This window comes from Leptonychotes weddellii, chromosome 1 (genome assembly GCF_054177405.1).
Source record: "Leptonychotes weddellii isolate Sample4059 chromosome 1, ASM5417740v2, whole genome shotgun sequence".
Taxonomy (NCBI): domain Eukaryota; kingdom Metazoa; phylum Chordata; class Mammalia; order Carnivora; family Phocidae; genus Leptonychotes; species Leptonychotes weddellii.
In genome coordinates, this window is record NC_138369.1 from 9,053,421 (window position 1) to 9,066,382 (window position 12,962).

The window sequence follows — 12,962 nt, forward strand, 5'->3', positions numbered from 1 at the left end:
GTGGCTGTCCCTCCCCCCCCCCCCCACCGCCGCATCTCTCTGGGCCCCTGAGAAGGGTCAGGGCCCCAACCCAATCCGCACCCTCTCCCCTTACCATCTCCGTAGGCTGGCCCAGGGTCCTCAGCCCAGGTGGGTGGAAAGGGCACTGCGAGAGGTAAGCGGGGCCGACGCGAGGTCAAGAAGCCGCTAGGTGACCCCCCAGGTTCACAGCCCAGGGGGCTGGGGGGCCGCTCAGCAGCAGAGGTGGCCAGCAGCTCTTGCAGGATGTTGATGGGCGACACGGTGAGCTCCCAGTTAGTGATGCCGAAGTCACGTAGGTGGGCCCGGGCGTGGCTGGAGAGGCCGGCCCGGGTGTCGAAGCCAGCCCCACAGAAGTCACAGCGCATCAGGCTAAAGGTGCCTGGGTCAAAGTTAGCCACTGTGGAGGGAGAGAAGACATGGACTGCCTGGAGGGGTGACTCTCTGGCCCCAGCCCTCCCCGTTCCCGGGGCTTTTCTCCCACACAGATCACATAGCCAGTGCCACCTGTGACCCTGGACACCTCCCTTTCCCTTCGCCATTCACCCTCCTGTCTGTATCAGCTCCTGTGTGCTCACATGTCCTCCCATCCTCCCACTCCAAGAAGCCTCTCTGCCTGACCTTCTAGGTTTCTCCTCACATAGTTCTTGGCATCAGGGACTCCACCCTCAGAAATCCTTCTCCAGTTGTGGATTTGCAATCCTTTGGCTGAGTGTTCGATTAATATCCTTCTCGTGTCTAGAGCGCATGCCTATTTTTGCTCACTATCACTCCAGTGCTGTCAATTAAATCTTTGTTGAATGAAGAAATGGCCAAATGGATGGGATGTTCTCCTCTGGGAGCCCACTTGGACGCCCCCAGGTGGAGTCAGGGACCTCCTATGGGCTTCCCCAGCCCCCAGCTTCCTCCATCACAGCCCTGGTCACTCACCATTGTAAGTGCCTAATTTTGTGGCTGTCTGCCCCCTGCCCCTTACCCTCAGTGCATGCATATGTGCGTGCATGCATACACACACAAACACATGCACGCACGCACGCGCACGTGCACACACACACTCAAACACCACACCAGCACCTCCCTCAAGTGGGATCCATGTCTGCCAGCGTCAGAACCACCCAGGGCACTCGTGTTGGAGACAGACCTCCAGAATCAGAACCCTAGTGCCTGGGAATCTGCATACCTCACAGGCTGCCCCAGGGGTTCTGAAGCCGGCCAGGGTCCCACCCTCCTATTACTGGGCCATGAACTCCAGGAGAGCAGGGACTGCTGTTTCGTTCTCTGCTGTGTCCCCAGGTGCCCAGAACAGAGGGGACCTCTCTCAATAAATATTTGTCGAATGAAGACATCAGTGACATTCCCTGCCTGGGGCTGCCTCCTCTGCCCACACTCCTTCCTCCAGCGGCCGGAAGGGCCAGGGCATTGGGGCGTCCCCGCACCTCCACCGATGTGGTGGCCTCTGCCGCGGCTCCCAGTCTTCCAGAAGGGGAGGCCCTGACTTCCCCCTGCTTGGCACTACGGGAGGATTTAGAGTGAGGGTTGCTCGGTTCAGGACTCAGCTGCCGGGCTGTGCGTCTCTTGGGCCTCGGAGGGAGGTGGGTGCCGGAGCGAAGCCGCCCTACCTTTTTTCTTCTTCTTCTGGAAGGAGAACCTGCGCTCAATGGCCTTCACCTCCTCGGCAGAGATGAAGTGTCGCACATTGTAGCTGACGCCCACGCGGTTCAGGTGGCCCCGGACATGGTTGGCCAAGCCGATGCCGTTGTGGAAGCGATCGGGGCAGTAGGGACACTTGCGCTCCTCGTGCTTTAGGGCCACCGCTGGGTCTCCGTCCAGGAGGGCGTCCAGCCCCAGCGGGCCGCCCAGGGGCGCCTCCAGGAGCAAGAAGTCCAGGGGATGGGCGCCCCCCAGCCCCAGCTCCTCAGGCTGCAGCCTTGGGGGCACCCTGGTCGCCGCAGCCATGACCTGTGGCCCCAGCTTTGCCACCAGCACAAGCGGCACCATCCCTCGGAGCTGCTGCTGCTGTGCCCGTGAGGCCTCAGCTGCCCTCAGAGCTTTCCGGAAGGTCCGCTTCAGGTCCAGGGCCAGCTGCGGGATGAGGCCAGGGGCAGCTAGGGGGGGAAAAACCCCATTTTCGGGGGAAAAGTCCATTTCCGAGGCCAGTGGTATGTCTTCCTCCTCTTCGCTCCAAGGGTGTCTCTGGTCCCCCAGCTGGGCCGGGAGCCCCTGCGGGGGGACCACGCTCTTGTTTCTACTGGGCTGTAAGGAGTAGGGGGTGGATGCTAGAGGTGAGGGAAAGGCTGGCCTTCCGGGGGGCCTCTGGTCTGAGCCGTGCAGAAGGGGCTTTGACAGTGGGAAATCCCTCATGCCCAGCTGTTGGCAGCCTGGGCCAAAGGCCAGGCTGGGGTCATATCCAGCGGGGTTCTCCTGCCACGAGGGGGCCAAGAGCAGTTCAGCTTTACCAAAGTAGTCCTCAGCAGCATCAGGGAAGCGGGCATATGCATCCTGGCTAGTGCCCGGCTGGCTGGCAGGGTCCTCCTCAAAAGCCTCGGCATCGTCCTCCCAGTGGGGCTGGGCATGTGCAAGCCTCATGTGCTCCCTGAGCTGGCTCTCACTGGGTGCAGGGAAGCCACAGAAAACGCAGCCCCTGAGCCTTGAGGAGGCTCGGTAGGATCGGTAGGTGAGGGGGGTGGCATCAGGGCCTGGGCTGCCAGCCCCGCTGCCGCTCCCGAAGGGCTCCCTGGCAGGCTGGCCGGGAGGCTCGCGCACGTGCAGTTTGGCATGCTGCACAAAGGCCTTGGAGGAATTGGTGCCAAAGACGCACTTGGGGCACTGCAGCCGTGCCTCCCGGCCCTCGTCGCCTGGGGGGACCTGCTTCAGTTTCTGGATCTCTTCGATGATCTTCTCCCGGGAGGCCTGGTGCAACTGCCGGTGCTGCTCCAGGGCACCGGGGTCGGCGAAGGCCCAGCCGCACTCTCCGCAGGCCAGCAGTGGGGCCAAGTCAGCGGGGGGCTCCTGGCCCGGGGCTCGGCGGTGCTGGCTCATGTGCTCCAGAAGGTGCTCCTTCTGCTTGAAGTAGATGCTGCACTCGATGCACGGGAACACAGCCGGCTCCTCGTCCTCATCCTCATCTGGGCTGGCCACCCCCTTGGCCACCTCCTCCAGCAGCTCACACAGGTAGGGCCCCGTCCGGATCGGGGACAGCAATGGCTGCAGCCGCTCCACAGATGCCTCTGAGTTCACCGTCCAGGTCTGCGTGGCCACCTCCGAGGCCGACCTGGGGAGGCCCCACTCCGATGGCTGAGCCAGCCCTTCGAGGTCTGCCAGGTGCTCTCTGGTGTCCACCACCGTCACATCCAGCGTCTTAGTGGTATCTTCCACCGGGACGAGCACTGTCCTGAAGGAGGTGAGGGGCAGGGGCTGGGGCGGCAGGTCCAGGTGCAGCTCTGCATCCTGGGATGGGGCCTGCTCATCTGTGTCTCGGAGCCAGTCGAACCTGGGGTGGCCCCGGGGGACCTTCTCCAAGAGCTTCGCTTCACCCTGATGGTGCAAGAACCTTCTAGATCCCTCAAGCTCAATGTGGGGCTTCAGAGTTCTCACAATGACCGAGTCCTCGAACCTCCGCTCAGATGGGATGCCCTCCCTGGCTTCCTGGACCAGGGGGTGCTCCCAGGTCCCCTGGCCATCAGGGGGGCCAGGGAAGTGGCCCAGGAGGTGGGGTGGTGAGGAGCCCGGCTGGAAGTCCAGGCTGCCTCCATCCCAGCAACTGCAAGGAAGTGCCAATGGGGACAGGTTAGCCACAGGCCTCAGTTTCCCTTCCTTGGGCAGGGGAGGGGGTCCTTGTAGGCAGTCTGAGACAAGCCCCAGAGACCCAGCCTGAGGGTGACCTCAGAGGGGCCGGGAGTGTGGAGGTGAGGGCGGGGAGGTAGGGGGAGTGGATGTGGCCCTTCCAGAGCTGTTGGACCAAAAACCACATTCAGCTCCCAGGACACACCTGTCCATGTAGCCCAGCCCCGTTGCTTTGTGGGAGAGTGTGCAGGGTCCACCAGGGGTCATACCAGGGTCACAAGGCATGTCCTCGAGTCTGGCGGCACAGTCAACTCTCATCTGTCTCCCAGGAGGGCCCAAGGCTCTGATCTGTGCCCCCAGCTGCATAAGACCAAGAGGTTTTCCCCCAACTGGGGTGATTTAGTTCATTTAGTCTCACCTTCCAGCAAATTTCGTGCAACTCAGTGGCATAAACAACTCAGGGGAATGCCCTTTCCCCTGCAGCTCCCCTCTTGCAAGGGCAGAGTCAAGAGTGGTTGAAGGACCCTGCTCAGCCTCTGGCCCCAAGGACCCTGACCTCCTTTGGGGGAAAGGGGGAAGGCGAAGCAACCTCACTGAGCCTCAGTTTTCCAATCCTAAAAATGGGAACGAGTCCCCAAAACCAGGAGCCCCTGTGTCCTTACACAACATCTAAGGAGCTTTCTCATATCCACAGTCAAAGAAAAGTTCACATGAGGTATGTGCTCATTTAAATGGTCGCAACTACAAGCCTTCAAATGAGGACCTTGACCCCGATCCCGGGAAGTGTAGGGAGAGGAGGACACAACTCCGTGCTGGGGAAATGCTTCACTTCCCCAGATGCCTGGCTCCTGGTAAGCCCACAACCAACGTGGGTTCTTATCATGACTGTTGCTGATAAATCTCCTTTCATTTTCAGGACCCTGCCTCCAGGAGGGGTTATCGATCATGCCTACCCAACAGGTACAGAAATGGGTTCCACCGAGAGGCCGAGCAGAAATCACGGGGTCACCTCTCTCAGCCCCATCGGTGACATGTGACACCAACAGGACCACCCCCACTCCAGGGCCATGGCAAAGATCCAGTGGGGTAAACCTCTGCCAAGAGGCTAGTCCACAGCAAGCGCTCAACAAATGGGAGCTATCATTAACCCATTGCAACGCTTATTACATATGAGCACCCACCAAGACTTAATAAAGGGTCGCTGCTATCACCATTGCTGTCAGTTCCTGCTCCTGTCCAACCTCCCTGGGGTCCTCAAGGCCAGTTTGTGAGATGTGCCTTAGGGACTCTATTTTACAGATGGGGAAACTGAGGCTTAGAGAGGCCTGGCATCATTCTAAGGGTCACCTGGCAGAGACAGGACTCCAAGGGTCTAACCTTCAGGCTCCTGTCCCTCTGGCCCTGCTCCTGGCAGGGATAATGAGAGTTGACTGTCTGTGTTCATCCCAGTCTTCCCCACCCCCTGCACATGCCCAGGGGCTTGCCTGCTGGGAGCCACCTCCTCCTGCCTGGCCTCCTGATTCCCTCCTTTCCCCTTCTCGCTCCCCAGGGGCTTCCTTTGGGCCTAGGCACATCCTGCTTGCCCCCCTGCCCTCCCTGAGGTCAGGGCCAGCGTGGCACTCACCAGCTGCTGATCCGATGGGTGGCGGAGGTGGCACGGGGGAGGGCTTCGCTGAGGCCGGGATGGGGCTGCCCGTCTGCAACAGAGAGGGGAGACCCTGAGGGGCTGGGGTCCCCCTGGCCGGGGTCCTTCACAACACCCCAGCTCCGGGAGCCCTGCCGGGCACCTCGGAAGGGCCCAGCCGGCTCCCCACCCCTCTCTGAGAGGCCTTTGGCCTCTGCGCTCCTGAGCCTTAAAAGGGGTCTCTTCGGAGGAGTCTCCTGGGGGACCCCTGGGGCTTCCTGCCTTCAACCCTCCTCTCTGCCCCCACCCAGCAGCCAAGGTGATTTTTTAAAATCACACCCTGGTAAAAACTCACCTGACTTCTCATCCTACCTCTGATAAAAGCTAGGTTCCCAACCACCAGCTACAAAGCCCTGCAAGGTGGGATGTCGCCAGGTCTCTCCAGCCTCATTCCCTCTCCTTGCCCCTCACTCACTCTGCCCTGACTCCTCTTGACGCCTCAAGCGCACCCAACTTTTTCTGGCCACGCCGGAGCCTCTGCATTGGCTATTCTTTCCATCTGGAGAGTCCTTCCCTGGCCACTCACCAAAGGGATCCCCTAGGACTTTCTCTCTTGTCACCTGTTTCATTTCTTTCTTCACCCTCTCTGAAATCGCCGGGTTCCTCTTACGGATGCCTGCCTGCCTGCGTCCCTGCTAGCATATGAAGCACCCGCTGAGGGCGGGGACTTTTTCAGCCTCATTCACTGTAGCATCCCAGGGCCTGGCACACAGCTGCTGCTCAACCAACACTTGCCAGATGATGAGTGAGGAGCTCTAAGCCTGAGCTGCAGAGGGCCTGTCCCTGCCTCCCAGGCCCCCTTCCAGGCCTAAGTCCTAGAATCAAATCCCCTCCTGGGACCTCTCACACAGATAGAGCCAACTCTCCATTATCCGCCTGTGGAGCCAACGCCTGGAGCGACCGCAGGAATCCTGGCCTGTGCCTCTTCTGCCCGCCGCACTCGCCCGACATGGGTGAATGTGCCAGCTGGGGTGCAGGCCAACTGCCTGGGCCAAGGTTAACACACGGGGGGAACTTGCGCCCCATCCAGAGCCTGACAGAGGCAATTGCTGGATTAGCTTCAACCAGAGGATGGTCCAGAAAGAGGGCTAGGGCCAGGGCTAGTTCTTTTTCCGATCCCCCATGGTTCAATTTGCCCAGGAAATTGAGAGCTGACTGTCAGCAGCCAAAGCATCAAAAGTGCCATCAAGGGCGGCGTCAGGCGGGGGCTGTAAGGAGGCTGTGAGGTCTCCAAGCCAATAGCCATAGTAGAGGAGAGAGAAGGCAGTGGAATCATCCGCAGCCAAAGCATCAAAAGTGCCATCAAGGGCGGCGTGGGGGGATCAGAAAGTCGTGGTCACTGTCTGTGGGTCTTTCTACAGAGCCTGAGAGAAGGGCTGTGACCGTCACATGGCCTCTGGAAGGTGAGGGTGGCGATGGGGGTACACACATCTGCACTGTCTCGAGCTGTTTCTCAGCCTCAGCACTATGGCATGTAGGGTTGGATGATTTTCTGTGCACTGCGGGATGTTGCACATTATCCCCGGCCCCTCCCCACTAGATGCTGGTAGCCCCCTGGCCCCTGGCCCTGCAGACATGACAACAAAAGGTGTCTATAGACATGGCCAAAGCGTCCCTTGCAGGCAGAGTGGCCCCCCATTCGAGGCCCCCTGGGGTAGACTGATGGGGAGCAGAGCCAGACTAAGGGTATGCTCAAATGCAAGGGCAGGTATCAGGGTGGGAGGACAAGGTGGATGTTGGAGACGGCGTGAGGGTTGGGAAAGCAAGGCCTGGACCAGCCAAGGGAGAGAGACCTCAAAAAAATGTGGTCTCTTGAGAACACAAGATCATAAATGTGAGCTACTCGGGGGAGGGCAAGTCATTCAGTGGCATCAAGCCCCTGCACAGCCTAAAGGTGCAGTCTGAGGGTGTGGGCGTCCTGCTTCTGAGATTCTGGGACCCCAGCTGCTGAGATTCTGGGCGTCCCAGATTCGTTGATTCTGCAATTGGCGTTGTCTAAGGATTCCACGAGCCAGGGGGCTGTGTTGGCCTCTTTGAGCAGCTCCAGCGAGGCTCCTATTTTTAGTGGCAGCATTTTGGAGGAAGCAGGCCAAGCAGGGCCCCGTGTCCAAGACACCTGGGGGCTGGGGGGCTTGCCCAGGGGCCTCCATGACTGGCAGGGATCCAGAAGTCACTGCAGGTCAGACGAAGTATCTGGATGCAGCCCTTGGCAGTGGCCATGTCAAAGGGCCCTCATGGATTCCTGCTATCTGTGGGTCCCCGAGAGGGTTTGAAAATGAGAGAAGGAAAATGAGAAGGGTATCCACGAGCATCTGGAACCCCAAGCCGGGCAGCTTGGCAGCATGGCCAAGAATCTAGACTTTGGAGGCAGACAGATCCAAGTTCAAGGCCCAGCAATGACCGAAGGGCACACCTTTCCCACCTGTTTCCTTCTCTGTATAAAGGAGACAGCTACCACCCATCTTTCAGGGCTAGCGACGGATGCCAAGGAGATCACACAGTACATGCTCCATCCAGAGACGCAGCGGTAGGGGGGAAGAAAGGGCTGTGAGGGTGCCTGGGACGGGGGTCGGGGCTGGCCCAGAGGTGTGCCAGGTTGGAAGCTGGAGGCTGGACCGAGAGCCTCAGGTCAGCTCACTCCATGCTCTGATTTCCTCCCCAGCCTGGGGCCCCACGCAAGGGCAGAAATAATGTGTCGTTTGTCCCCTGGCCCCCTGGTCCCAATGCCAAGCACGCACCAGACTCCGTCAATCCATGTGGACCGTCTCAGCCCCCCAAGCCTTGGTGGCATCCAGTAGGCCAAAGAGAGAGAGGCCAAACGTCAGGCGGGGGCTGTAAGGAGGCTGTGAGGTCTCCAAGCCAATAGCCATAGTAGAGGAGAGAGAAGGCAGTGGAATCATCCGCGTCCAGATGGAGAAGTTCGGAAGTAGCTGCTCCAGGGGTACCTTTGGGGATCTCCAAGGGCAGGGTTGGGGTGAGGGAGGGCCCAGGCTTCGGGGTGGAACAGCAGCCCCAGAGGCTGTTCCTATTTTATAGGCATCACAAGACTCCTAGGGCAGGTGCCTGAGCCAGGAAGGGGGGTCGAGCAGGCTGAGAGGGCAGCAGGGGAGGCGCCGTGTCCCAAGCCTAGGCCCTCCTCTAACCTCCAGGCTGTGACCCCACCCAGGTCAAGCCACCCCTGTCGCATGCCCCCATTTGCTCAAGGACATCATTAAGGGTGGGTCTGGCCCCCTTTTGGCAGCCACATTCCCCCCCTCCCTAGGCACATGCACTGGAGCCTGGTTGATTCCCTGGAGCAAGTGAGGAGGCACCTACCTACCTCCCTACTTACCTTCCCCCTCTCTTGCCAGACCTGGGGCTTCTGCCCGGTAGAGAAGAAGTGACCAATTCCTCAGAATCAGACCCAGAGAGGACTCGGGGCCCCAGACCCTGCTTCCCTGGGGTTCTCACAAAATCAAGGTCTCAGGCCTGCCAGGGCTGGCCAGCCGCATGACCTGGAACATGGTCCTGCCAACCTCCGGGCCTCGGTTACTAACGGTTCAGAGGAGGGGGTTGCTAAGGTTCCCTGAGCATGGATACTCTCACCCTCAGTGGTCTCACCCTGTCATCCCCCTGTGTAACACCTTTGGGTGCTATCCATCACCTCCATGCTATTGCTTATGTGGAACCTGATGCGTATACTCCCCCTGCCCTCTGTGTCTGACTCACTCTTCCTCATCCAGGACTCCAGAAGGCCCCCAGGCTGGGCCCAGCTGGGCTTCACCCACTGCAGCCCCAGTGACTATGTCCTAACACCTGGTGGCTGGCTTGTCTCCCTAGCACCAGATGGCAGGGTCCATGAGGGTGAGGATGGAGTATGTGTGTGGCCCCAAGAAGGTGCTCTGAAAATATGTGAACTAATATTATGCATGTTGCTAAGGGTGAGTTGGGGCAGGTCAAGGATGCCTTGACTCAGGGTGGTGGTTAAAGACGAGGGCTGTCAAGCCAGGTTAGTGCCAGCTGTGGGACCATGGGCAACTTACTTAACCCCTCAGGGCCTGAATTTTCCCATCTCTAGCACAGGATGATTATAACTGAAGCTACCCTACAGGGATCTTTTAAGAATGACATGAGATGATCACGTAGAAGGCTTGGCACGTAGGAAACTCCTGATGAGGTACATGGAAGTTCCTGGAAACCAAGGCCTATAGGGCAGGCCAAGCAGATGAAGGGAGACATCTGGTGCATCAGCCTGCACTGCCCCCACCACTCTGCTCCTCCCGCCTGGTCCTCCTCCTCACCACAGGACCTTTGCGCCTGCTGTTCCCACCACCTGGCTTATCTTTCCCACCATTCATTCAATGCTCCACTCAAATTCCACCCACTCAGGGAGGTTTCCCAGGTCCTCCAGGCATGATCCTGGCCCTCTGTTTAATACCTTCACGGCACCTGTCACTACCTGTCCTTACGTTATTTATATAGTTGGTTGTTTTCTGTCCCTCCTACCATAATGTCAGGCCTCTGTGGGAAGGGAGTTTTGCCTCTTTTGTTTATGGCTGTATCCCCAGCACCTAGAACACAGCCTGACACATAGTAGTTGCCGAGTATTTAATGAATGAATAACAAATCTTGAGGTGGGGACAGTGTGAGATCCCCTTTTGCTGAGTAAACCAAGGCACAAAGGGGTAGCTGGTGTCCCTGACTACCCAGTCCCTCCCCAGCCACTAGAGGGCACATGCTGTTTTGGCCCATGGCTCAGGAGCAGGACTCACCAAGACAGTGCAGCAAGAGGGAGCTGGGATAGACTGATGGGAATGGGGTATGCCTGAGGAACAAGTGGGCTCTCAGGGCAGTATGTTCAGGGTGCTAAGCTGGGCACCTGGACCCAATGAGTGTGCTCAAAGGAGGGAACGGGGAAAAACTGAGTTCAAGTCCCGGCTCCTAGCCACCCACGGGGTAGGGGGGCATTTATTAGGTCTTTGGCTCCCAGGACCTCTGTTTTCACATCTGTAAAATGGGAAAATAAGCAGAGTACAAAGAGAAGGCTCTAGACCCAAGCAGAATCAGAATCCCATCTCAAACCCTGCTTGGCTGGGTGACCTAGCCCTCTTGGAACCTCAGGGACCAGGCTGGATGCTCCCCCAGGGCCACAGGGCCCATCCTCTTACCAGAAATGCCACCTCTGCCATCCAGAATGTCTCGGGGTCCCTCCTTGGTGACAGGCAGGTAATGGGTGGACCGGAAGATGCCACCTTCCCCTTCAGCAGCCTCGGCCCCACCTTCGATGTCTTCCCTCGGTGCTGGGCCAGGCAGTCTCTCAGGGCCACGAGGACGATCTGGGGCGGCCAGGCCGCCTGCCAGTGGCCCATCCATGGATGCTCTCTGCCTGGCTCCACTCAATTGCTAGGCTGGCTCAGCAAAGCATTGTAGGTCTGGGGGCAGAGAGATAGGTGCTTAGGGGAGGTAGGAAAGGGATGCTGCCTCAGTTTCTTCTTCCTTGAAGCCCCAATCCTCACCCTTGCTGCTCAGTGCCTCAGTTTACCTCCCAGCCCAGGAGAGCTGAGTAAAGGGTGCTGAGGCCTTATCCATATGCATCATATCCCAGATGGCCTCTATCCTCAGTATGCCCCAGTCTCCCCACCGGTAACTCCTCTTTACACAGCTCCTGTACTGTACTGCCTCAGTTTACCCCATTTTTACACATGCAAACTCATGCACTTTGTTTTCTTCCAACATTAATCCTAGCACTTCTCCCAGGTGCCTCCCTTCATTCACACACTGCTGCACTTTTCCCAACTGTGCCCTCGCGTCCATGCACATGCATCTCCTATGCCCATGCCTCAGCAGGCATCCCAGCCACTTCTGTACTCGGATCCTAGACACTATCCCAAGTGCCCCCATCATTACCTCTGCACTTTTCCCACACTCCAACCCCCATCCCCTCAGGACCTTAGGGTTCTCATTAACCCTTTCACCCTCACACAGCCTCAAGTGACCCCAGCTTTAACCCTTCCTCTCCCCAACATCACCCCTCATGCATACCCAGCCTGGGCTCTTCCATCCCTCCCTCCCAAGATTTCTCTAGTCTGCGGACAAAAACGACGGATGGGGCTCCTGGTCCAGAAATGAGGACCCTGGGGAGGCCGTGTGTGTGTGGGGGGGTGGGTGCTGTCCTCTCCACCTATAAATACCTTCAAGGTAATGGCAGAAAGTGAAGGGCAGGAATGAGGCGCCCTCCCCAGGGAGATGGTGGGGAGGCCGGGCCCAGGCAACCGGGGCGGGGCCCGGGCTCCAGGCCTGGCTGAAGGCGCTGCCCTCGGGGGCCTGGGGGCTCCCAGGGGACCAGTCCGTGGCCTGGCAGTCGTGGCGGGGGTCCCTGCCCAGGCCCAGAGGAAGCACCTGCAGGTGCCCACCGGGTGGGCACTGCCCGCGGGGAACAGGCGGGACCGCAACTTCGGAGCACTTTGGCAGCGTGGGAAGGGGCCTCCCGCCTGGACGCCCCCCGGGGGTCGCAGGGGTGGGGGCGGCGCCGCGCCAGCGCACCCCTCGTTGGGCCAGGGTCCGGGAGACGCTCCCTCCGCCCGTGCACTTCGGGGCGGGAGACCCCGTGGGACGCGCCGAGGTGGGGGGACACCTGCCCCAAGACCCCCGCTCCTCCCCCCCACCGGAACGGCCCCGCCCCCGACCAGGCCCCGCCCCTGCAGGCCCCGCCCCCGCCCCCCGCCCCGGGGGGTCCCGCCTGGCCCGGCCCGGCCCCGGCCTCCCCCTCCCCGCGCCGGCTCCGCCCCGCCCGCGGGCTCCCCAGGCCGGGCCGGGCCTCACCGGGGAGGCGGTGCCGCCGGCCAGGCGCCGGGGTTCGAAGCTCCCCTCCTCGGTGCGGCCGTCGCTGCCGCTACCGCCGCTGCCGCTCCCGGTGCCGGTGCCGCGGCCTCCGCAGCCGCCGCCGCCTCCACCGCTCGGGGGACATTGTCCCTTTAAATCGCTCCCCCCGCCGCCCCGCCCCCCCGGCGCGCCGCCGTGACCTCAGCGCGACAGCCCCGCCGCGCCGCCATGATGGGGAGGTCCAGGCCCCCCTCCCCCCCCCGCGCCGCCCGGGGAGGGGGCGGTCAGCGGGCGCGCCGCCATATTGGGAGTGGCCAGGCGGGTCACCCTTAAAGGGGCCGCGCGGCCTGAGAGTCCAGGGAGAGGGTCTGTTTCCATGACAACACACTTGTCCCCCTGCCTCCAATAGCTCCTCATCACCCTACTGGTTCTTCCAATGCTAGGCCTGCTAATAGCACCAGAAGAGTGGGGAGGGGGCAGAGAAGTTCCCCCATGGGTCATTTATAGGTCATTGAAAACTCCACTCAGCCAATCCTTATCCTTCAGTCCCCTGCCCCCAATCAGCTACCTTCCAACCACAAGTCTTCTCCCTCCTTTCCCATTATCCACACTGGACTTCAGCATCTACAGGCCCCTAGAGCTGCCCTAGGTCCCCAATGCTAAGCCCCCCTTCTCC

General features: G+C 60.2%; 1 protein-coding gene across 9 annotated transcripts in view; it reads right to left on the bottom strand.

The window, feature by feature from the left end:
* Nucleotides 1–12,445, bottom strand: part of WIZ (WIZ zinc finger) — a 27,806-nt gene extending 15,361 nt beyond the window's left edge. For 4 of the 9 annotated variants that reach the window (XM_081814485.1, XM_081814469.1, XM_081814478.1 and 1 more), the window contains exons 1-5: nt 12,287–12,445; nt 10,633–10,896; nt 5,426–5,498; nt 1,638–3,778; nt 95–418 (exon numbers count right to left, since the gene is read on the bottom strand). In XM_081814485.1, coding sequence (XP_081670611.1) covers nt 95–418; nt 1,638–3,778; nt 5,426–5,498; nt 10,633–10,837 — 2,743 coding nt within the window. In that variant the 5' untranslated portion in view covers nt 10,838–10,896; nt 12,287–12,445. The remainder of the gene's footprint in view (nt 1–94; nt 419–1,637; nt 3,779–5,425; nt 5,499–10,632; nt 10,897–12,286) is intronic. The other 5 variants (XM_081814528.1, XM_081814510.1, XM_081814532.1 and 2 more) reach the window with 3 other exon arrangements.
* Nucleotides 12,446–12,962: the final 517 nt, after the last annotated feature.